We start from the raw sequence: 25,233 nt of genomic DNA on the forward strand, positions 1-25,233 counted from the left end.
TCATGAAAATGTACAAGTCATTGAATTTATGACCCTATGGTACCTAATGTAGAAACAAAATTAGTGTAGATACTAGGCGTTACCCAGTATGAATCCTTCCCGGCTGGCCCAGCAGTCCATTTGTCCTGCGAGAACTATGCGGCATACATCTGCAATTCCATTTATCACCCGGTTGCTATGCAACGGTAACCAACATATTTTCGAAGGTTGCCGAAGGGCAGACGGTCGCCTGAGGGCACTCGCAATACTACAGATTAATTAATCTACTATTATTGATCATCTTCCGCCAGCTGAATGTAGTCAGTCTCACTTGAGTCCGCGTTTTCGACAAAATGTCCATTGACTTAGACGTCCCTTTCATAAGCTTGAAATGAATGGTAGCTACTTCTCAAAAATGTTCCGTATTTAATCATTCAAGCCGTGATAAAACGTAATTGCTATCTGTGAACAGTATGGTGTTTCCTTTGTAAAATAGCAAATTATGTGTTTGGTCCTTAAGTGTGGCGAGAGTTTTGAGTATCCCGTTCTTGATAGCTTTTGACCATTAGTGTCATGTCCAGCCATCCTAGACTTTTTTCTAATTATTTTTGACGATACAAACAGTCTAATACTAATGACTCAAATTCGGTTATTGCATCCTAGACCAATTATCGAATATCCAATTATTGCACAAACAAAATTCGCAATTAAGCAATTAAAAGCAAATAAGTAAGTGCGCACAAGTGAAATCGTTCGCAACGTCATTGAAAGTGGCGCCACGCCCTTCAGCTATCCCATTACCGTCTGTCTGTCTAGCTAGACTCGGAGCTAGTCGTTAGTAATTAGCCGAAATGAAGGGCGTAGTCGACACCCGGTGCACCGGCCGGGGTGCGTGCATCCGACTCCATCACACGACGACTTGTAGCGACCTGTTTTGTATCGTGGTGGCGAGCTGGCTGCGGCGACATGTGCTCGGCGAGGTCCCAGGGCGGCGGTCATGCGCCCTGCGAGCCGCCTCCACTTGTTTCTTTGTCGTGTGCTGAGCTGTGCGCTGGATATTGCACCACTGACAAAGGACGCGCCACTACGCGATTGATTGCTCTCTGTCTGCGCACATACACCTATATTTCAACCTTTTATGTCATTATTACAGAATACATGTAGCTGTGATACAATCATTGTTCTTATATCATATTCCGACGAAATATATAATTCCTGTTACGCGATACAAATTAACTTCGTTTCTTAGAATTTCTTATGGGACATAATGTTTAATTCAAGTATATTTTCAGTTTTCCTTATAAAATGTCATAAAGATATTTTTCCGTCGCTGCTTCGTTATTATGATTTTATCGGTTGGAGTAGTCTGGCAGGCGAACGCGGAGATGGCGTATGACGTCATAGTTACTCCTTTATCTACAGTCTAGACTTTCTCATCAAGATATAGTATAGGATATAGTGCAGGAAAAGAAAAAGGATAACGATTTCTATGTAAAAATACTTTAGTTGTAGTATCATTTGGTAATATAATTGAATTACAATGTTTATTGATGATGGACATTGGTGTGGTTGCGTGCAGGTCAGCAGCCACAGGAGCAGGAGTTGGCGACGAAGATGCTGCAGATCCAGTCGAAGCGGTTCTACCTGGACGTGAAGCAGAACCGGCGCGGACGGTTCATCAAAGTGGCCGAGGTGAGCGTACGTCATCACTGCTGCTATTGTCGCATGCGTGCATGCTTGTTGTACTGTACACCCTATCTTAATTGCACATCAATTCTACTAGATTTCAAAGAAGACTATGGAAATATTAATTTAATACCACATCTTAACTTGGGACTCCTTGAACAAAAATGTTCGCGATGAAAGTTGTGCTATAAAAAGTTGTCTTAAGGCAATTATTTCTTCAAGCGTTTATGTTTGAAAATCCAAGTGAGCTGTTAATTGAACTATGAATGAATTACGTGGTAAACCTGTCATGGATGACAGTCTTTCCTATCATGCAAAGACTTATTTTATAGCTCCGATCTCTGAGAGATTTGTGATTTATCTAGTAGGGGAAGGTTGCTATGATTGGACCACTTAACTTCCGTACGACATATCTTTTTTAGTTTTTGCGATAAAATAAAACTGATTTTTGGTTTTGTTTCCAATCAAATTTATTAATATAATATGTCACTCACAGCTAATTTAAACTGACAGTTTGTGAGAAAATTGACGTTAAACATTTCTTTGGTCGTTGCCTTCTTTGGACCATGGTCGCTTTGATTGGACCACTGAGTTGCTATCAATGGACTTAGAAAATTTTTGGCAGTGGTCCATTCAAGGCGATTAACAAAACTCAATAAAAAAATAAAAAATATGAAATCCTTCATCAAAAAGAATAATTAAAAATACCTATCCTTATCGTAAAAAAGCTTATACTGGGTTGAACAGCAAATAAGTTTTTTTTTTAATTGGTCATTGTACTCATAATTATGTATAACTTGCACTATGGGGCCAACCAAACCTAAAATCGGGAAAATAATTAACTGCTTCAAACATTTTGTCGAGTTTTGTGAAGGTAATGTATGAAGCAGTTGATTATTTTTCCCGATTTTAGGGTTGGTCCCATAGTAGAAATAGTTCATAATTATGAAAACAATGATACCTTTAAAAAGCCTATCTGTTGTTTCAACGATGTATTATTAAACGAATGAGTATGAGATCAAATTTAACACATAATGAGATCAACTTTTACACGTATGCAAACGATTAATTATCATAAAATCACATTTTAAATTAAAAACAATATTGCAACAAAAATAACAACACTTATTTGCATTGAGGACATAAATACTTCTTAATAGTTTTCTTAACGCAAGCACAATCTACATGAACCCAGGCTTTACACATCATACATTGAATCATGTCTTCAACTGCACACAGTAGGCAGATTTTGCAAAACCATTTTTCGATATTTATTGATTTGGCATCTTTGCTTGTTGATGGCTCTGGCTCATCAGTTATTTTATTTTTAGAAAATGCAGTTTCTTTTGCAGAAAATTTTGGCTTTTTTGGTTTTGAAGGTCTTACAATAGCTTGTTCTAAAGTGGTTTTATAAGGCGTCGACGTCAGTTCCAAGCTACTTTGTGCTTTTTTACTCCTTTTTCTTAACTCTTGTGCTACTTTTTTAGCTCCAGGAGATATTTGGTTTATTGTGAATTCGAAATTGCGTTCCTTTGATTCAGCTGTACTACAATCAATATTCTTTGGTACCGCTAAGGTTTCAATCTGAGTTTCAGCAGTCATAGCTTCATTTTGACATGTTATTGGCTCCGTTACGTCTAGATTCTCTTCTAGTAAAGAAATATTCAAAGTTAGTGGATCTATCTCATCCTGTAAGTCTAACACAATTGGTGGTGAAATCTCATCGTTTTCTTTTTCAGGTACAATGAATTCGTAGTCAGAAAATGCATCTTTATTAAGAGGACAAATTCCAGTCTTTGCAAAGCCACTCGCAGCAGTTCCAACAGATGCAGCTCGGGAATATGCTTTTCCGAATAGCATTGAAACTTGAAACATTGTCACAGTTCTTCCAGGATTTTGGCGCAACCATTTTTCAGTTTCATCTATATAGTATAGACTCAACGGCTTGAAGAAGGAGACATCCAGCGGTTGCATTTTATGTGTTGTATGTGCTGGAAATGAAAGCAAGACGACGCCGTGTTGCTTGGCATATGTTATTGCTTTTAAATTTTTTGTATGGCTAGCATGACCATCTAACAGAAGTAATACTTTTTTTTCGGGTGTCGGCTTCACAGACTCAATAAAGTGTTGTAACCACAAATAAAATATGTCTTTGTTAATATATCCACTCTCTGGATTAAAAGCGAATATCGCACCAGGTGGAGCTCCATCCCTCAGTTCGTCTTTTGCTCTCTTGCGCTTAAATATTATAAGCGGTGGTATAAAATTACCTGCAGCATTAGCACAACATACGGCTGTAGTATTTGTACCGCGTTCTCCACTAGTAATAGCTCCAACTTGCCGCTTACCTTTTAATGCCAGTATTTTTCTGGTTTTCCTCTGGACAGTTGACAATCCAGTCTCATCAACGTTGAAGATACGCTGAGCTTCTGTTATGTTGTATTTTTCGCATACTGCCTCTAATTTATTAAAGAAATCGGTTACAGCAGGTTTGTTAAATCCAGTAGCCCGGCTCATTGAAGTTGCTCTTGGTTGTCTCAAACTTAATTGTGGATGCCGCTTCATGAACGCATAGTACCATTTTTTACCTGCAATTCTTTTCTCTTTGTTAAATCGATTTTTGATATTGTTCTTTTCTGCCAGTTCAAATGCCAGCTGCCGAATATCGAAAGGCGTTACACCATACAAACTACTTTCCATCTCAAGGATGTGTTGACATAATTCGGTTTCCAATTCGGACGGAAGGTCACCTTCAGATCCTACTATTTGAACATATTCCTTAGCCTTTCGATTCACTCCATCCAATCTTCGTTTTAGTGTGGCTTTAGGCACTCCATACATCCTACTTGCCTCATTCAAACCTGCTTTATTGTTACGCACTGATTCAATGGCTAGGTTCATGCTTACTTCATTCCACGCATAATACTTTCGTTTTGTAGCCATTCTGAAACAATTTATCACGTTAACATACACGTGTAATTATTATCACATAAATAAACATTATTATTATTATTGACAAGGGACAATCAAAATCAACTAGTTTTTGTAAAAATGTTACATTTAAATCATAAACAGAAAGTTCCTATCATTGGACCAGTCCAATGATAGGGCCACGTTAGTAGTCCGATGATAGCAACAGGGTCCTAACGTAAAAATTAGGTTATAAAAAAACAACCAGTATCTTCAGACAAGAATAATTATTTCCAACGTAAATACAAGTAAACAGTCTACAAATTAAAATATGTACTATTAATTAAATCATAGTATTATGATACTTACATCAACTTTTCTTAGTCGTATTTTTTATATCCGGAGCGCCGCAATCACATTTACACACGTCACTCACTGGCGGCTGCCGCGCGGGTACTGAGGTTGCGGGGGGCCACTCTTACCACCCAAGACATGCTTTTTAACGTACCTACGCGTCTCTGGAGTTGTGATTTTACGAAATATTTAAGTGGTTCAATGAAAGAAGCGGTCCAATGATCGCAACCTTCCCCTAATGATTTATTGGGCGTCACCTCGGAATTTAATAAAACCGTGAGTGATTCATGTTTGCATTGTAACAGCTATTTATTTACGTTGCGCAACGGCTTATGTACACGATAACGTTTTACATAATAGATAGCTACAGCTGATGCTGATAGTGCGATAAACGACCACACAGGCATTTATTTTGGGCGTGAAATTCAATTTTCTTTTCTCTAGAAGCCAAAAGCTTGATAAAAGTGAGACGTTTATCAGGACTCGAAAGGCAAAAGTTTTTATTTCTAGTTTGAAGAAAGTACCTAAATGAAGGCTTCTCAATCCCGAACTTCTTATAGACTGTCGATTTAAAAACAGTAGCTACCGAATTTTAGTAATAGATTCAGTGAAAAAATAACTGAAGATATACCTAGATTTGATTTGTCAGTAAAACAATTAGAAGGTAAACATGTAGCAGGAATATTTTCGCCCGACGCACGTTTGATGACGGCTGTTGCTACGCGGAAGTTAGGAAACTCTCACTTCAAACGATCCCAGTAAGTAGGATCTTCGCAGGAATAATTTCCTCAATGAATTATTATTCTTCAAGACGTTTTCCGAATACGAAATCCAAGGATTCTTTAAAAAGAATTGAAAAGAAAACAATGTCTTGAACAAGTTATCTTTCCAAATGAGTTAGTTTTCAAGTCCGAGTGAGTCCCTGATTTGTGCTGCTAATTTCCCAAAGGCGGAGAAAATATTACTTCGCTCTGAAGAAAGAAAAAATCTAAATAATATTTTTACATTCATTCTTTAATTTAAAATTAACCAGTAGAGTGTTTTGCTTATTAGACAGAAGACGTTCTTCATGTATTGTTCTCATTTTACTTGTTTGTAATCAGATTTGGTACTTGTAATAGTGCAATCACAGATGTGTAACTATGGAGCATTTCAGCTTCGTTTCCTTAATTTCCAATAGGCCTGAACTTTATTCTTATGAAAGTTCAGACACACTACATGTTCATGGCTAGGTACATACGTATAAGTGTATATGAAGACAAACATTTTACTACTTGATCGTTTGTCCGCGTGTCACCACACATCGGGCTATACAAGAGAACATTATGTTTGTGTATCAGATCGGCGCGGACGGGCGACGCAGCCAGATCTTCCTGGCGATGTCGACGGCGGCGGAGTTCCGCGACCACCTGTCCAGCTTCAGCGACTTCTACTCCTCGCTGGGCCCCCCCAACCCCGACAACGTGCCTGACGACGGCAAGCTCAAGTCCGAGATGATGCTTAAGGTGAGATACATACGTACATGCATTCAGAGCGAGGCACAATTAAACTATTTATCTGTTCCAAAATTTTGAAAGTCAGTGGTCTCAAGTGTGATGTCTTTTTGCATATATTCCCAAACTGGTTTAACGAAAAGTGTTTCGTATTAGACCGGAAAGGCCTAGGCGATGACGCCAGCAGGCACAGGTTTTTCTGTAACCTGTTAGTCATACAAAAGTGATAACTAAAACTGGTTTCTCATCACCATAGTACCTATTACTACTAGCGCGGTCAGACCACAGAGTCACTGAGGGCTAAGACAGCTTACAGTAAGAGAAATATGTATTTGGAACATCGTCAGTTGTCCCAGAGATTACATGAATACAGTTCGCGTGGCAGCAGTAATAGTATCGCGTCAAAAGAAACCCGATACAGTTGAAAGTGAGCGCGATCTAGTGCCGGATAGGTTACCTGGAGCGCCTAGCGTGACTGACTGAAGGCCTGCCCAAGTCAGGGGCAACTATACATACACATTTATAACTGAAATGAAACTAGTCTATCATTATCACCATCTTTTGATTCTTCATTATCTTTATTGGTATTCATGTACTTGACAGATAGTCTAGTTGGAAAAAGGCCTAACCTTTCTTGGCAGTCATAAAAATGAGATACAAGTAAAATCTCTTTCTCTCTCTATCATTACACGAGTATAGTAGTACAGATTTATCGATGGTCTTCATTCCTGACAAAGCCGGTACATAAGTGCGGCAACATGTCATGTGCGCTTGTAGTGGCAGGATGTATGTGTCGGCAGGACAACCGGCGCTACTACCTGGACCTGAAGGAGAACTCGCGCGGGCGCTTCCTGCGCGTGTCGCAGACCATCACGCGCGGCGGCCCGCGCTCGCAGGTGGCGCTGCCGGCGCAGGGCATGATCGAGTTCCGCGACGCGCTCACCGACCTGCTCGACGACTTCGGCACGGATGACGGAGGGTACGTACGCACGCACATGTGCTTCATGCTTATATGTGTCACCTAACTGGAGAACAAAATGAATAGCGGAGATGTCATAACGCAAAATGTCGTAAGAAAGCAGTGCCGCCAAAATGCCATTGTTCGGGGGACGAGGAACGTTACTTGCTCTTCATAAGCCTTTGTTGGGACCCGCCTGTTTTTAAAACCAAACAATTAAGACCAATTTATGACACATTGGTTTTGATTTGACAATGAACCCGAACGTCTAGTAACTGTTCGTTTTGATTAAGCCCTCCCTAAATTACGGTCTCGACAAACCTGCCTTATGCCAACTCCGCTCATATTTCCTTCCCCCGTGGTCACTCCCCACAGCTTGAGAACAACTGGAATTGTCTGGTGCGTTTACTATTAAAACTTTCTATAATTCTGCGGTAGTAGTCAACAAACGAAATGTACTTACATATGTTATTAATTACGCGGTCGCGAAAGTCTGACTTCAGATAATTCCAGTTATTCTGAGTGAATTGAACTTCGGATGAAGCATGAACTTCGATATAAGAAACAAACAATTTACGGAACTAGATTGTGAACTAGCAAATGATGAGATCATCTCTGTTTGCGAGGCAGCTCAGTCGCACGTTACTGCGACTCGTACAAAAAAGTTATATTTGGGTAGATTCTGGTATTCAGACGTATTCATCAGTGAACTACTTCTACTATGTTCTGAAATGACTCGCAATCTAGCTTCGAAGCACTGTGCTCTGTAGTCATTTTCTCAGTATATCATTTGAACTTAGGGTACGAATATATGAATGAAGAACTATAAGCGATCCGTTACAAAAAAAAAAAAAAACGATAACGGTACTGAGTTGATATTGTTATTACTATTATTTAGTATGGCATACACGTGTTTGAGCAAAAGTCGTCGCCCTCAATAGTACTTCTGCTTACCAGTATAATCGCTAAATTAAATACACGCCCGCGACGATTAAATATATAGGTCGCCGGTAATCTTATCCGGAATACTGTTTATATTTTTTTGCAACTAGTTCCTCTGTTAGTGCGAACTTTGTATGAAAAAATAAAGTTTCAATTCTCTAATCTTTCCTTTTTTCGAACTTTTGATTCCTAAATCATGGTAGCTTAGGTACTTGTACAGATTTTCCAAAGTTGGCTTTATTTAAATGTAATAATAATGTTTGTGCATGTAAATGAGACATGAGAACAGTGCATGTTGTGAAGGTTGCGAGGGCTGGTCTTGAAACAGTTATACATAATTGAGTTAGTGCCACGATCGGCATCGATCTCCCTTACACTATGCACCACCTACTTGTGACCTAAATGTTACCGCCACAAGAAACCTATTCGCTAAATAAACATATTTTACTTATCGATTACTTTTGTCTCTTCTCTCTTTCTATCAATTTTAAAGAAGACGTTTGATAGAAAGGGATACTGCAATGAGCTAAGTTTTCGTCATTATGTATAGGCAATGTAGAATGATCTACATTCTACAGTGTCCAAATTGTGAAGTAATACATGGTTTCGATTTTTTATCTATGTTAGCTTTTAAATGCTACACGTATCGCACTGGAGTATGGTGGACAGATACTTGATGTGAATAATGAAGGGATGGAGTATAAATAGACTCTTCATGACCTACTAGAGCCCCACGTAACCCAACGTAATGTACTTATGTCAATTTTATATTTTCTGTAACATCGACTACTGTTCGATAAAGTTCTTACTTTAAAAGCTATTGCTTGGGTTAACATTATTTTGTCATTAGCTAGAAAACTTTATTTTCAGTTTTTTCTTCTAAGCTTTATGGTTACTTAACTAGCTAAATAACTGCTGTGGTGCATGTTTCGCACATAGTAAGATGATAGGTTCGCAGAGCGTTATCGCACGTTGTGATTAAATCGCGTAAAACAGCGACCCAGTTGCGCGCGATATCGAACTGATTACAGGAATCATTAATGGAACTGCTCGCTCAACTTATTGATTCTTATCATTTGTTTGTTTAATCTGTTATCACGCGCTGTTTGTCCACTGTGCAATCGCAAACTGTCTTTGACCGGCGCGCCTTCGACGTGCTCACAGACACCATGACAAAAAGCTTCAACAGTCTCTGCATGAAAGCCGTAACGGACTATGCTAGGGCTACGATACTAAACAATTACTGGATAGGTTTTTAACAATAGTCATAGGTCACAAGAGTGGAGCTCTCAGAGGCCCCTGCCCCTGACAACAAATGAATGTTAGTTATGTGTAGTGTTCCCAATCCCTTGTGTATAATGTTGATGTCAGATTTATGTTTTTAACGGGGACTTTTCTTTTTCTGATTCTTGCCACTGCCGCCGTTAGCGATGATCCGGCTGAGGCTTGGTTTGAACCGGAATGGTATGAATTTCATTATTGGGGAATGATGCCGTACTTATTATTGTTGTTGTACCGACGTAAACTCTGTTGTACTCAGTTTGATGCTTAAAGTACTAGAGGGCGCGATCGCGAGTAGGTGCTGTGCGACTGGCCGCGACTCACGCGCCTGTGCTTGCAGGTTCAAGGGCGAGCTGCCCGAGGGCCGGCACCTGCGCGTCGACAACAAGAACTTCTACTTCGACATCGGCCAGAACAACCGCGGCATCTACATGAAAGTCAGCGAGGTGACCGTCCACTGCTACTGCCCCGCATGCCCCCCCCCCACCCCACCACTCACTGCCTGCACTCCGCGCCAGTGTCCGTCAGCACTGTGTGTCTTGTGTTCGACTTCTCCTTGTTGCACTAGAGGACGCGTTTAGCGAGTTTTTGTGTCGACTGTGCAGGAAGAGCCCCGGCCCCCCCACCACTAGGGAACGGGCTCTTCGTTTCAGAATTTTAAAATTTGCATATATCATCTGAACGTCGAATTCAAAAACTCTTTGAGCGTACAAAGTAATTTAATTCAAAGAAGTAAGAAATAAACCAGTTTTCACTTTCCCCCAAAGCAAGCAGGAGGCAGAAAAGAAGTTAGTAATAAATTACCATCATTCATAAGAACTGCGATGGGTAGGTTAGAGTGGTGAAGGTGAATAAGATGTGAACTGATGTTTGCAGGTGAAAAGTAACTTCCGCACGGCGATCACGGTGCCGGAGAAGTGTTGGACGCGGTTCCGCGACATCCTGGCGGACTACTGCGACAAGATGTGCCGCGCGCACCAGCCCGCAGACTCGCACCAGGTGCGTACACACGCCTCCGACTTACCCGACACTACCTAATCCATGGACAATTAAAATCACGAGCGGAGATGTCCTAAGAAAGGAGCGCTCCAAAATGCGCCCTCCCGTTTTTTAAAACCAATCTATAGTAACTGACCGCTTTGGTTGGTTGTTTGGACCGCCTGACTTACCTGCCTTATGGCATCTCCGCTTATCTTTCGTACCTCCGTGGCCTTATAACTTACCGAACCCAGAACATCGCTGGCGTTGTATAATTTGAGCAGATGTCGGCTGCGGTTGATGTTGATATATTGTGATCATGTAATGTAAGGGCCGCACTGAGTTGTGTTTGGTGGCACAGACGGGGGCTAGCGGCGCGGGCTTGGCGGGCTACGCGGGCGGGGCGGGCGCGGGCGGCGCGGGGGGCGACCAGTCCGCGCCGCTCTCCTCCAACATAGTACGTACACACACATACACACACACACTCACGCTTCCAACAGCTCCCTCACACCAATCAATTTATAATTTTTAATTCACTTTCCTAAGATTTTTTGTTGCTGGGTTACAGTTGCCATCAATTACTCTTTATTTTGCCTAATATACAAAAAGCATAAGTCGCTTCTCTTTCACTAACAAGCTGCAGCCTTAGAGAACACCTATGCTTGTCATCAAGAACTTGGCTTTGAAACAGACGCTTTACTCTCACACTTCACGAAATGCTTTAATTTACACCCAAATTACATCCCTCATCTTCTTGAAACAACCATACTGAATTTTTAAAGGAACTGTTAATATTTTTCAGTCTTTTATGATTACCCTAGCTGGGTCCCATACTATTGTCTTTATCTGATCGTGATCGAGCTTCACGGGGCGGTGCAGTAACGGTGGGCTGTGGTGTTGCAGGACACATTCACGGGCAGCGCGCCGAACCGGATTTGATGCGAGCGCGGCAGCGCGCGGTACTGAGCGCGCCGGCCGCGGGGCGCCGGGCGCCGGGGCCCGCGCGCTGCGCCCCGCCCGCCGGGCCTCGGCGCTGGGCCCCGGCCGCCGGGCGCCGGCGCCGGCGGGGGCCGGCTCGCGCGGGCAGCCCGCGGTCCCTCACTATCATAATAACAGCCGCCCCCCGGGCTGTCCGCACGTCCCACGTCCCGTGAAAACTGATGCTTTATTATTATGTGTATATAGTATTTTATATGATTATTATGTAGTATGTTATATATTTGGCGCTACGACGAGGCGCGGGCCGCTCCGCGCCTGCGCTCCGCTCTCACATGGTACTAATGATGTTTGCACTTTGACAATTTTATTTCTTGTTGATCATTGTATTGGTGATAGGTTACGTCGCCGCGTCGCGCGTAACACACTCTACACACTACACAACGTTCGTGGCCTTTTAATCTAAATTATTACTCGACCGCTCCTCCGAGAGGGCGGCACTATTTTATTTCCCTGAAAAAAAAAAACTAATTTTAGACGGCTTTGAGCTTTATTTTTAAATTATCACTTGATTGTTTTATTCTAATTTGTGTAAATAGTTTTCGGCACATGATATCGAAAATATGAAGTGGAACGAATGTTGATACACTATAACGAGATGGAGTTGTAATTCCAGAATATAAGTCATAATTATTTTTGTTAAGTTATATGATATTAAGCAGCCAGGAGACATCAGTACGTCGTATGTTTGGTATTATTCGCTGACTAGGTAACGGATAAACCTGGCTTGTCATATTCAAATAAAATAAAAACTAAAAAAAAAGTTAAAATTTGCCCACTTATCTAGTTTGTAGGTGTATGTGTTTTTTTTTAATATGGATTATTTAATGATGTGGTTTTGTCTGTTGACACTGAGAGACGACAGCACGGGTGTGTGCGGGGATCCGGCACCGGGTGTTTACAGGGCTCGTAGTAGAACTCGAATCATTAGGCTAATGACGCACTGCTGTGATATTCATAGGCGTACGATCCGACGGATTTAAAATGTTGTAACGTATGAGGCGGACGCGGCCGCGGACACGTCCTACTTGTTTGCTAGCTTTACGAACGTTCGATTCTAAATTGAAGAATTTATTGGCTCCGGTTCAAAATTTTTGGTGTCAAAATTATTCATTGGCAAATTTACATTTTAGGCTGGTTCGGTCACTCGCTGCTATTTAGTATACTGATGGTCTGACCCACCGAGCGTCGCCCGAGGCCCGGCAGTCAGCCGGCCGGTCAGACAGAGTGGAACAATGAGCGAGAGAGCTGCGTGAAGCTGTGATATTGAGACTGGCAGCGAGTGTCCGCACTAGCGTCGGGCTGGGTAGCGACGCTGGTGGCGGTGCCGCGGCGGTATGTAAGCACCCTGTGCGAGTGTGCGTGCGTGTGTATATATGTATGTATATGAGTGCGCGGGACGCAGTAGTATAAGTCAGCACTACACCAGGCGTCGGCGGTGCCTTTAAACTTACTTTATTAATGTATTTATGCATTTTTTTTGTTTTTCCTTATTATCATTTTTTATTATGACTACATCACTCCGGAGGTTTCACCCTTTATTGGTAGCTCTAGGCGTACCGCAAGGCGGTCGCAACATCCGCTCTAGCTTTATATTGAGTAAACACTATTGTACGTATTCAGTATCAAATACTGGAGTTATTTCGTTGTTGTAACTGTCATCTGGAACCAGTTACAAGCGTATGTCGGCGTTTCAATGTATCTCCTAATGTGAATAATGCAATAAAATGTACGTTGTGTATCTATGGCCTGATATCATTTTGTGTGTGGACATTTTTTTATATAAAGTTGTTTTAATCGTTTGTATGTGTGTGTAAAATGTATCGGTTCATATGTGGTCAGTGGTTGATACTGTGCACGGCGAGCACGTGTGCCGCGCGGACTGTCCGCGCATACCCGCGTGCTGTCCGCGCGAGGCGGCGGTCAGTCCGCGCGGTACACTCACAGCCGTACTTAGGTTTGTTTCACACTGCTGCAGCGCGTTACTGTTTCATTTCATCCGAATGTGCCCTCAACTTTTCTCAGTCGATATATACGATTTTGTGTGAAACGAATATAAGTATACATTTTAAATTACTGTTGAATGTAATGAAATTAATTGACTGCAAGATTATTGTAATATGAACTGCGAGATCTATTTTACATTGAATATTGTATGTTTCGATGTGCGGTCACTTGAGGAACTATAGTATATTGTAATGTGTGGTCGACGCTGAGTTGTCCCGCAGACATAGAGTAGCAGTACCCGGGCTCGGCTCGTGTACATAGTGCTCAGTGAGCGTGCTCACTCCACCATGCTCCCTCAACTCGTCAGCGTTCACTACTGCAACTGGTTAGTGCGAGCGAGCGTCCGCGCGGTCCGCACGCGCGGTCGGTCCGCGCATGCAGACCGCGCGGCCGCCGCTCCGTAGAGTATTCACCGTGTAAGGTTACATAGACATAGACGCGCTGCGCTAGCCGGCGCGACCTACGTAGGTTAATTTACAGTACATTTTCCTCTGGAGACCATTCTATATAGAGTGACATAAGTTGGTGACGTCCGATAAACTGTTACATATAGAAAAAAAATATAAAATACCTATATAAAAAAAAATCATTTCTCTATACGATTAAAATATAGAAATATAATAGCTCGCGGGGGCGGGCGTGGAGCGCAGCATAGGCTAGGCTAAGCGGCGCCGGGCGCGGGAGCGGCGCGCGAACTCTAAGAGACGCGGACTGCGAGCGCCGCAAGCTTGTGGCTTCATTTTAAACATTACAATTTTATGGTACAAAAATAATTTTAGTTCCATAGAAGTTTAAGATCTACAGAGTTTATATTTAGACTTGAAATAAAGAGGTTATATTCGCTCGGTCTCGGCCGGCCTGACCCGCGGTCAGTAAATATAAATAAATTAATGCTAAATGTATAATGAGATGTATAACGTACGATATATTAGTGTATGTCGAGCTAGCTATCGCGTGGTCCATACCGCCGGAGACGGCAGTCCGGCCGCTGCGCTGCGGTCGCCGCGTAGCGCGTAGCACGTAGCGCGTAGCCCGTAGCGGCGTAGCCCGCAGCGCGGCGCCGCGCTGTGAGAGAGTGCTGCCCCCTGTGATACCTCGCGCGGTGGCCCCTCCCCCGCCCCGCCCACCGCGTCCCTCCCCACCCCGCCTCGCCCTTCACCCCCGCTTGCCAGTTATCTCGTTAAGTTAGGTTACGGCAACTGTAGACATACGTTCGTGCCAGTCGTCCCGGTCTGCCTGTGACCACCGAGTACTCTCTTCTTGCCCAGCTTCGCTGTACAGCAGTGCGTGAGCTTCCCTCTAGTACTTCTGAACGTGGTTTGATGCGTGTCATGACAGTCGGTGGTCGGAGTGACCGTAGGCCGCACGTGTTCATGAGCTAGGCAGATCATCTGTCTGTTCAATGTTGTTAAGATGGCTGATACGTGTCTGTCCGTATAGATGGATCATCTTGTAGTATTTCCCAGTAGCGTCGGATGAGCGACGAACGTATGTCGTTTGTGCAGCGCTGTGTTTGTGTAGTTCGTGTGCAGTCTGATGCCTGGTGGTGATAGTCAATTATTATAATATTCATTATTCGCGCCGCGCCGCCGCCGCCACTGCCGCCCGCTGTCCGCGCCAGTGGCGGCGCCGGCGCATCCCACGCCGCCCCCCGCTCCCTAAGTGTTAAATAGGTCACTATAGTTACGAAACGATTCAACAGCTAAACTAAAAACTAAAAAAAAAAAACAGAGTTATAATAGTACGTTAGTTTTAATTATATTTCTGATATTAATTGATGTTTTGCTAAAAGATAATTTATCTGTACTGTTAGGTGTCGCGTGCGGAGTGCCGCACCGGCGTATTGTTTTACTGCGACGACTACACTGTGACACCATTGATTGTTTTACTGTTCCACCACTGCAGCTGCATCGCTGCGCTGCCAGGCGAGCGCCAGCCAGAAACATAAAACGTTATTGTCGTAAGTAGTCCACTAGTGCCGGTTTTATTTTTCTGGTCAGCCTCTACACCAATTAACCGCCAATGTACAAAATATAAACTTGTGAAAAATCATTTTATAATTACATGTAAGCAATACCACAGTACCTGAGATTGAAATAAAGAAAAATTATAAAAAATGTAATAGTATGAAAATAGCGGTTGGACACAATACAAGACAAGTACTCGGCGGTTTTCGATGAGCAGTAACTAAACAGGCTAGGTTTGCAACTCCATATTGTGGATTTAGTTGGTATGTGTTATTATTTAGGCGCGGTCGAGGAGGCTCAGGAGTAGGCAGGTTCGCGACGGGGGCCAGTCCCCGGTTAGTGTAAGCGGTTGAAGGGATCACATGCAGGTGATAGAGTTGTTTATAGGCATAGTGTCGGCCGGGCGGCGCCTGCGCACTGCGCCGGGCCGGCTCGCTTCGTGCCATAACACGTAGCGTGTGCCGCGGGCGCGTCCCGAGCGCGTCGGGTTCAGCACATGTATGTATTAGGGTACCCTTTGTATTTACGTCCATGAGGAACGAGGAGAGGGCTTCAGTTTCACGTCATTTGTCTTCTTAGGTCGATGACTAAGATTTGTTCAATTTCAGTTTCTCGTACGATAAGTGTGTCCCGAGCGAGGCGGCGGGCCGGCCAGTCAGCCGTGCGGCGGCTGCCGGCTCGCCGCGACTCTCGGATGGTAAGATAAGTGCTAAAGTTTCGTTCGACGGTGTTAGTGAAGGTCTCGCGCGCACTGGTCGCCGCCGGTCGCACCGCGCGACCGCGCGGTACCGCGGACATAGGGCCGCGGATCACGTCACGATAATATCATGAGAGTCAGAGGGAGGTAAATAAATGATACTGCCAATCGATTGTAGTTTATATGTAATAATGGTAAATGATTTGTAGACTTAAAAAATAACAATTTCGAGATATTGTGTCCTAAATATTTATGTATAGTATCGATGCATTTGGTGGCTGATGTTGTTCAAACATTCACACGAGTATTCCGGTCGGCGGCCGTCGCTTGACGATTTGTGGCTGTACGAGAGTACATGCCTCGCGAACTGCGTGACGCGTGAGGATGTCGGAACAGCATCAGTCGCCGTGTAAATGTTTTCCTTAGGATGAGGAGGATGGATACAAACTGTGTTCTGTAGAGTACCGATCGACAGGGCGTTGTCTAGATAGGGTTGCGGCGCGGCGCGCGCGGACAGCGTCGCCTGTCCGCGCGCGCCGCGCCGCTATACGCGGACTGAGTTCGCGAATGATGCTAAGATGTAAAAAAAATAGATTGCAATATAAATGTGGTTGTTAGGTATAATGGTGACGGCATATTGGGTGTTGTGTATGGAGAGGGAAAGTGACTAGGGTAGAGTGATATCGACGGAGCGGGTTGTAATAAGCGTCTACGACGGTCGAACTTCTAATGAGTTGCATTTTCTCGTAATAATTTTAAATTTTGTAAAAGGAATCTATCTTATAAAGTGGATAATAGTTTTGTTTCTCCTCAAAAGGGGCACCCAATATGCAAAGGATTAGTTGGTAAAGTCGATATCGTAACGTTTGGAACTCTGGGACTGACATGGCTCATGTGATGAGGATAAATTTTTTTTGAATATTTTTTTTGTCTAAATTGTCAAAATTTCTGTATTCGTGTAAGACACGGCTCGCTAGTATTGAGACTGGTTCGGTGTGGCGGCGGACGGGCGCGCTCGCTCCGCGCGCGGCGGGAGCGCGTCCGCCCGCCCGCGCGGCGCCGCGTGCCGCCGCTGTCGGCGTCACGCGCGGCAGCCGCGGCACGTGCGCAACGCGCCAGTGAGATTTTGTATCCAAAGATTGTATAGTGTGATGTATAACTTCCTATAGGTTTATTATTATACTAGTATTTTATATACTTGTTGTTTTTTATTGTTTGACACTAGTTGGTGTAACGCTAATGTTTGGAACATTGTCAGATCTCCCGATCGAATTAAAATTGCAAGTGTAAAAATTGCTTGAAATGTTTTGTAAGTCATATAACTGACACGAATAGCCGCCTTATGCGGTCTGTCTTAGAATTAAATTCAAAATTTGACGGATAATAGCAGTGTCTATAACATTCAATTTTGTATTTCGTATGTATAATATATATTTTCTGGTGGAATGCAATGGAACTTCGCGCTATGACTGTAACTAAGGTTCGGTAAGCTTGCCGAGCGTGTTGGTCATGGCGCGAAGAGCTGATGATCGTGTGAGTGAGGACGGCAGTTAAACTGCAGCTAGATGGTGCTTGTGTGTACTTACGATGGATATCATATTATTTTTATTTTACAACTGAAATTAAACGCCTATTTATTTTGTTTAAGTGCAAGTGAAATTGTTATATTTTTATCAAAATTAGTTTTGTCAAACTGTCCATGTCTTAATTGTAAGCGCGACGCGTGCACGCGGCTTGGCCGAGGCGTGGAGGAGGCGTGGCGCCGGCGCGTGCACGCGTGGCGCGCGGCCGACGGACGCGGCCGCGTGACGTGAGCGCCGCGTGCGCGGGACACGAGCTCCACATACACAAGGCGGAATATTGGTGCGCGACTGCGACGCGCGGTGTGCCCTAGGAAAGTTTTACGATAAATGGTGAAAAAAAATAAAGAAATTACAAAAATAAAGCTTATTATTTAGTTCCCCGGTAAGTAGCCTGGCAAGGAGACGTCACCCACTTGATTATTATAATATTTGGAACTACCCACTTAGTTATTATGCTACCATCTGTTTTACTTTATATAAAAAAAGATTCTATCAGTAAACTTAGCAATACTTGATCCAATATTTTTTATAACTAGGGACTAGCTGGGGCCCAATTCTCCTAAGTTAATATTGTCAAAATCGAATAGAAATTGAATCGCAACATGATCGCAATAGCAGTTTTGACCTTATCGGGCATTCTGCTACTAATGTAAGTCCAATCGTATTCCAATGATATTCGATTGGTTTGCGATTGGTCTGCTATTTTGGTGATTTTGGTCTATACGGTAATTTGCTGTACAATCATTTTGCAATCGTAAATCATTTGCAGACAAAATGATTCATTATTGAATGACAAAAAAGGATTAAAACGTTTATTTCAAAGAAAAAATAGCGGAATGCCACATACGCTTCAATCGTAATCGAGTCGGGATTGGATCTCAGTCGAACGTGAATCGTATGTCGCTTAAGTAAAATTAGGAGAATCGGGCCCCTGATTTGCACACCTGCTAATGCAGATTGAGGCCTTTGTTTAAAGATAAAATGAGGTGCTCTATGGTACTCTCGCTCACGGCGCGGGCGTACTCCTAAACTAATATAATATAAAATAACACACTAAGGCCTGAAAAACAACCCCTGAAAGTTACACGTTTAAAGTTATTTTTTTAGTGCCGAGATCCTCTGATGTTGGGCTTGCCAACCTTCCGACAGGCAGGGTCCTTAGGTGTTGATGAGGCTAGACGTGTTAATAAAACAACAGAACTACATGTCTAGGTATAGTCAAGGCAACCCATTCCTACTAAGAAGTGCACACCTTTATTGAATATACTACGCTATTTATACAAAGGAAAAGCTACGTGCTTATCTTAACTAATGACTATCTTATTAAATATCTTATTCTGTACGAGGCATTCCTAACGTCTACTTAACATTATCAATACTAACTAATCACTACGTGATCATAGACCACACCACATCACCCTTCCAAAGGAAAAAAAAAAACATTTTATGAACGTTCTCTAACGATCCTATACTTTCGTGATGATACGCTGTTGATGTTATTTTCCTGATTCCCAAGATACTACATAATTCTACCATAACTTTTGAAATAAATTCAGAACCCCTATCTGTCGCAATGCCTTCTGGTATTCCATATCTCAAAATAAAATTTTCTGCTAAAACTCTTGCTACTTCATTTGCCGACTTGTTTTTTAATTGAAGCCTTCAACGAACTTAGTAAGTTCACACTGCAACGTCAATATGTACACATTCCCATATTCGTCCCTATCAAAAGGTCCTACTACATCTAAATAAATCTTTTCAAAAGCTGATGATACTGTGGTTGTTATGGTCATTGGTTCCCTAATATTTTTCTGATACTTTAGTTTCTCACATTTATCACATTTCCGCACATAGGTACTCTCCGATATCTTTTTCTATAGATGGCCAATAATAATACTTTTTTATATTGTTCACTGAACAGGCTTTGGGATAATTCCATTCGTTTCATTAATATTTACTCAGCTACAGTTAATACCTAATTGTATAATATATATTTTATATTATAACGATTTGACAGCAAATGTCTGCGTACCTACAGATTTAGTATCACTTTTTTTTTGTAATTTGTGGAAAATGTAGTGGGTAGTATATTTTTTAAGTTTAGTTTTAAGAACATTTTGTGTACCAATAATATACTACTGTTTGTTTTCCCTAATAAAAAAATAAATAAAATAAAATAAAATTCCTTTCCCATCCTTTTCCCTCCCTATTCTACATAATCATAAACACCGAACGCAACCATAACTAAAGCCATAACTGCGCAACGAACGCCATCTATTGAACTCATAGACAAAAGAATTCCAGTTTCAAACTCAGCAATGGCCGGCCGGCATCGATAACTGCGCGCGCGGTGTAAAAAATCAAGTTAAACCTGTGAATACGACTAAAAGTGCTCTGGTGTTGTGATCTCTGTGTTCCTGGCATCCTGTAAGTACTTGATCTTTCATTCATTTAATCTCACAGCCTGTTTCTAGCAAAATACCTAAATCAAGGCGTCCCCGGCTGGACGCCAAACTCAATCATATTTGTGGTCCATTTCGAGCGCGAATACCTGTAGATTACAGTTTATTCAAGCATTCTCAGGTTCAATTTCTATCGAAAACTCTGAGATTATCTAGATTTTTCAATTTTAAAAGTATTATCCTACTAAATATTGTTAGTCATACTCGCCGGGAGTAACCTATGCGGATTCACAGGTCATCTTCATTTAGTCGGGTTATACCTATTACAATAATTTTCGTAACTATTTACAAAGTAAATTGTTTACTATCTTATTATATCAATATAACTATTCACAATTAAAACTATTTCACCTAAACGTATTGATTTACACCTAATACAAAATACAATCTCAACTTAGGTTCGCATTTCATACGTGATTTCTTAATACCTACATACTTTACGAAACAAAAACAAAATGGAAGAGGGCAAACTAAAACTTCAATCTCAACGCGAATATGTCTATCGTGATATTCAAATCCTTTATGACTTATCAATAGCTATGATTCAAGATCATTCAAAGGTATCGTCGTTCAAGGCGAGATATTCTCGAACATTCAATTCGCGAAGAATTTGTTTCGTTATGTAGTAAAATACAAGCATTGGAATTAGCTATAAAACCTGATGCGCAAGTGTCCCAAAAATCTTTGAGTTCGTTTGATGATTTGTACTATGCCGTAATCAGTGCAGCGGCTAACTTACCTACTACTAGTAGGGTAGTAGGGCATAGTACAAATTAGGGCTTTCAATACCGGTATTACGGGATCCCGTAATACCGTGATCACGGATATATTTTGGTCTTTTGTCAATACCGGTATTGATGAGCCAATACCGTGATTACGGTATTACTAATTTACAATATTTTTATAATTTTAACTATGGTGTTTTGTTGTAATAAGTAGCAGGAAGTTGTATTAAATAAGATAAATAACTATGTACTCGTAAGATGTCATCATCATCCTCCGAGCCTTTTTCCGCCAATCTACTTGGTAACGCTGCAGGGACTCCAAAACAGACCAGATTTCAACCGAGTCAAAGGCCTTCTCATAGTCCACAAATGCTAGACACAGGGGCTGATTATACTCTTCGGTCTTCTGTATAATCTGCCGCACTGTGTGGATGTGGTCTATGGTGCCGTATCCGCTCCGAAACCCAGCCTGCTCCGGTGGTTGGAATTCGTCGAGTCTTCGCGCAAGTCGGTTCGTGATCATTCTTGAGAACAGCTTATAGACGTGGCTTAGGAGGGAAATGGGTCGATAGTTCTTCAGCTGGGTTTTGTCTCCCTTTTTGAAGAACAGGACGACAACACTCCTACTCCACGCCTCTGGAGTTCTCCCTTCAAACAGGACGGCATTAAAAAGCTTCTGGAGCTCCCCCAGTACGGGCTTAACTCCTGCTTTTAATAGCTCTGTTGTAATGCCATCCTCGCCAGGGGCTTTTCCATTTTTAAGTTGTCTCAGAGCGATCTCGCCACTGCTGACTTCTGGCAGGTCTTCGGTGAAATGGCGTGTTAATGTGGCTCTAGAATCCTCATTTCCGGGATCAGGTCGAGATGCATGCGATCCGTATTACCGGCCATAGAAGTTTTCCACTTCCGAAAGGACTGCCGGCACCGAAGAAATGACTTCTCCACTTGTTGTGATCAGCTTCATCAAGTGGCTTCTTCCAAGAGATTTTACGAACACCTTTGACCCCCGATTCAGCTCAATTGCTCTTTCAATGTCAAGAGTATTGGAGCACCAGAGGTCGCGTCGTACGTGCTTGTTGATCTCCTGGTTTAGAGCCCGCTTAGCTGACGAATTGACGGGCGGGTTTTCACGTCGTTTCTTCATAAGCCTAATGTCTCTTCCGAAAGCTTTGATTTCTTGCCCTTACGCTGCATGTAACAGAATCTCGAACCTTCCTCCCTGAGGATCTGAACCACATATTCGTGGTTCTGGTTGACGTCTGTTGTGGTTTCCACGGTGGCAAATCGGTTCTCCAAATTTGACTGGAACGTTTCAGATCCTGAAATGGTTTGGAGCAGTGTTGGTCGGAGCCTGGCCTTCATCAGACGGAAACGTTCGGCCTTGAAGTTGATATTAAGAGAGCCTCGGACAAGTCGGTGATCGCTACCGGTATTAAACCTATTGATCACGGAGACGTCTCTGACTATGTGCTTCTTGTTCGTCATGATGAAGTCAATCTCATTTTTGGTCATAGTGTCGGGGCTATGATTGGACGCTTTTTGATACTAAAGGATTGTGTTTTAAAGGTTTTAATCGATCTTAAATTAAACTCCGATTTCAAATTAGACGAATTCGATTTGACAATATTAAAAAATATTTACAACAACATTTCTGTAGTCAAAGTAACTGTATTAAAATTTGCATGACCGACAATACCGTGATCACGTGATCACGGTATTGAAATTTCTAATACCGGTATTGATACCGGAATTGAAAAAATCCGGTATTTGAAAGCCCTACCTACTACCGAGAAGAGCGGCAACGTCGACGGAACGTCCTCGCATACGTCATCGGTTCTAGAGCGAGCGGAAGGCGTATTTACCTTTCCGTGTTCAACTGGCGACTCCGGTCTCGCGAAATCCACACGCTTTTGTTTTACTACGGAATCCTACGATCCCGTGTTCAATTCGCGTCAACTGAGCACGGTTTTGCGATAAAGTGGCGCTGGGTAAGGTTTTACAAAATCGTGTGCAGTTGAACTACTTAAACACTTTTTTGACTCGACTCTTAGACTGTTTGAGCCTTCAAAAGCGTGTTGAATCAGCGGTATTATTCTATAGTAGACAGTAGGTTGTTATTAACTCAATATGATTTCAATGAAATATTACACACAATACAATTAATGAAACATTTATTATCAGCACAAAAATAACAAAACAAAAACACCAACAAGACAACTATTTTGTGGAACGTTCGTTTTGGTCTATGTTCACAGCGATATTGTGTGCACGTTTCTTTTTAACAGGACGGCCGGAATTCTACCACTACCTACTGGGTAATTGTTTTTGATGCCGTCTCGAGATTATTTTTCGTGAACGTCATATTTTCTAATTATGCATGTATGAAACAGTAGAGGAAGGAGTCTGCAAGCGCGCGAATCCAACTTCGGACGCTCTCGCCTGCTTCGGCTCGCACGAATAATCCCGAACATTTACGAACGCGTTAAATCAGTACGGATTTGTTTCAAATAGACAGGTTAAAAAACCGTGTTCAATTCAATTACACACTGTTTTGTAAAACTTCTTTTAAAGTTGCTTGATCGCAAAACCGTGCTCAGATGACGCGAATTGAACACGGGATCGTAGGATTCCGTAGTAAAACAAAAGCGTGTGGATTTCGCGAGCTCGGCGTCGCCAGTTGAACACGGAAAGGGAAATACGCGAGCGGAAGTAAAATCTAACTCGGGACGAAACGCGCGGCTACCGAAACTTGAGTTGCCTAAATTCGATAGCAAAATAGAAAACTGGCAAACATTTTATGATATTTACAAAAGTTTAATTCACGATAATAAGCCGATTTCGGAAATAGAAAAATTTAATTATTTAGCGTCTTGTTTACAAGGCCCCGCCACAAAATACAAAGGTACAGAAGTCAATCTCATGTATGTACTTTACTTTTCATGCCTAAACTCGGCGGTCGCGCTAGGGTTGTCAACTTTTTTATGCGCATAAAACTAACGTGGTAGTGGTACTTGTATCTAATTATTTGATGTATTGTTGAGAATAAAACAGGAAAAATGAAATATAAACCAATAATAATCAAAAAATTAATGTGGCATACAAGAGGTTAATAAACACTTTCAACGGAAATTCGTTTGAACGAGATACCGAACTTTTTCAGAAACCGCAATTTATAATTTTGTTATTCATACATATATACTTACCCTACTCTTTACTTGTGAAAAAAATATTTTTGTATGTAATGGGCTGGTACAGTCCCCGATCTAAGCTTGCTTCTACCTACAGAAACCTTGATGTGCGAGTGCCATGATCACAAAAATTATCAACTCCTACTAGTAATAATCTTTGAGGGTAGGTAGGCAGGTTTGCCTGGGTCGACACTAGCAAAACTTATTACGGCATTGGGCCAGAGGCCTCCCCGGGGCGCTTACCTACCCACCTAACTGTACCTACCTACTGCGTTTATTAATCGAACCATCGAAATATGAGAAAATAAGTAGGTACATAGGTACTAAAGGTAATACGGCAGGCTAAAAAAAACGACAATTCACTGTTTATTTTTGTATAAAAACAACCGTCCACTGAACAATTATAATACGACTTTTTGTTGCTCCATTATTACTTTTTCTTTTGTTATTAAAATTAAAAATATTACAGTCAAATTACAGACGCGTGCACATTTATCTACCTTGTGTGTGACGCGCGTATCTCAAGAAAACGGCAGCCGCGCTCGCACTGTTTTGAGTTGTTTTGAGACAGCGCGTCTGTGAACACGCACACATAGACACCTATGTCTGCGTGACTCGAACGCGCTTTGTATGTAGATTGACTTCTGTACCTATGTATTTTGTGGCCCCGCTTTGTCTATTGTCAAAGGAGTTCCGACGACCGCCGATAATTACGAAGTCGTTTTTAATAGTTTAATCGAGCTTCGAGCGTTATCAAAACAAGCGTCTTATAGCTTTATCATATCTTGATAAATTCTTCAACTTGCCAGCTGTTAAATCAGGCAACTTCCAAGATCTGCAAAAGTTAACAGGCGAGGCCTACGAGGCTTACCATGCTCTCCAATCAATGAAAATCGAAAACTTAGGTGATTTTGTTTTGTTTTATTTAACATCGCGTTCGCTCGATCCGGACACGCGCATTCGATTCGAAACTCAAACAAACATTTCGCAAATACCTACCTTTTGTGAATTGTTAGTTTCTTCAAGA

The 25,233-nt window shown here is 42.1% G+C and overlaps 2 protein-coding genes across 16 annotated transcripts in view; one reads left to right on the forward strand and one right to left on the reverse strand.

Annotated features, from left to right (window-relative positions):
• LOC110382231 (transcriptional activator protein Pur-beta-B) overlaps positions 1–18,193 on the forward strand; it is a 28,508-nt gene extending 10,315 nt beyond the window's left edge. For 5 of the 15 annotated variants that reach the window (XM_049849642.2, XM_049849646.2, XM_049849640.2 and 2 more), the window contains 9 exons: positions 1,559–1,677; positions 6,270–6,434; positions 7,223–7,401; positions 9,751–9,786; positions 9,944–10,049; positions 10,371–10,391; positions 10,480–10,602; positions 10,943–11,038; positions 11,485–18,193. In XM_049849642.2, the coding sequence (XP_049705599.1) occupies positions 1,559–1,677; positions 6,270–6,434; positions 7,223–7,401; positions 9,751–9,786; positions 9,944–10,049; positions 10,371–10,391; positions 10,480–10,602; positions 10,943–11,038; positions 11,485–11,520 (881 nt within the window). In that variant the 3' untranslated portion in view covers positions 11,521–18,193. The remainder of the gene's footprint in view (positions 1–1,558; positions 1,678–6,269; positions 6,435–7,222; positions 7,402–9,750; positions 9,787–9,943; positions 10,050–10,370; positions 10,392–10,479; positions 10,603–10,942; positions 11,039–11,484) is intronic. The other 10 variants (XM_049849643.2, XM_049849637.2, XM_049849636.2 and 7 more) reach the window with 9 other exon arrangements.
• On the reverse strand, positions 2,039–5,211 carry LOC135118817 (uncharacterized). Its single transcript, XM_064041806.1, has 2 exons — positions 4,945–5,211; positions 2,039–4,609 (listed from the first exon to the last, which is right to left on the reverse strand). Exon 2 carries the CDS (start codon positions 4,606–4,608, stop codon positions 2,791–2,793), a length of 1,818 nt encoding a protein of 605 aa, XP_063897876.1. The 5' UTR covers position 4,609; positions 4,945–5,211; the 3' UTR covers positions 2,039–2,790.
• Positions 18,194–25,233: the final 7,040 nt, after the last annotated feature.

The sequence above is a fragment of the Helicoverpa armigera genome, chromosome 26, assembly GCF_030705265.1.
Source record: "Helicoverpa armigera isolate CAAS_96S chromosome 26, ASM3070526v1, whole genome shotgun sequence".
NCBI classification, from domain to species: domain Eukaryota; kingdom Metazoa; phylum Arthropoda; class Insecta; order Lepidoptera; family Noctuidae; genus Helicoverpa; species Helicoverpa armigera.

Coding starts and splice junctions, on each gene's coding strand:
- LOC135118817 (XM_064041806.1), bottom strand. CDS start 4,608: ATGGCTACAAAACGAAAGTATTATGCGTGGAATGAAGTAAGCATGAAC.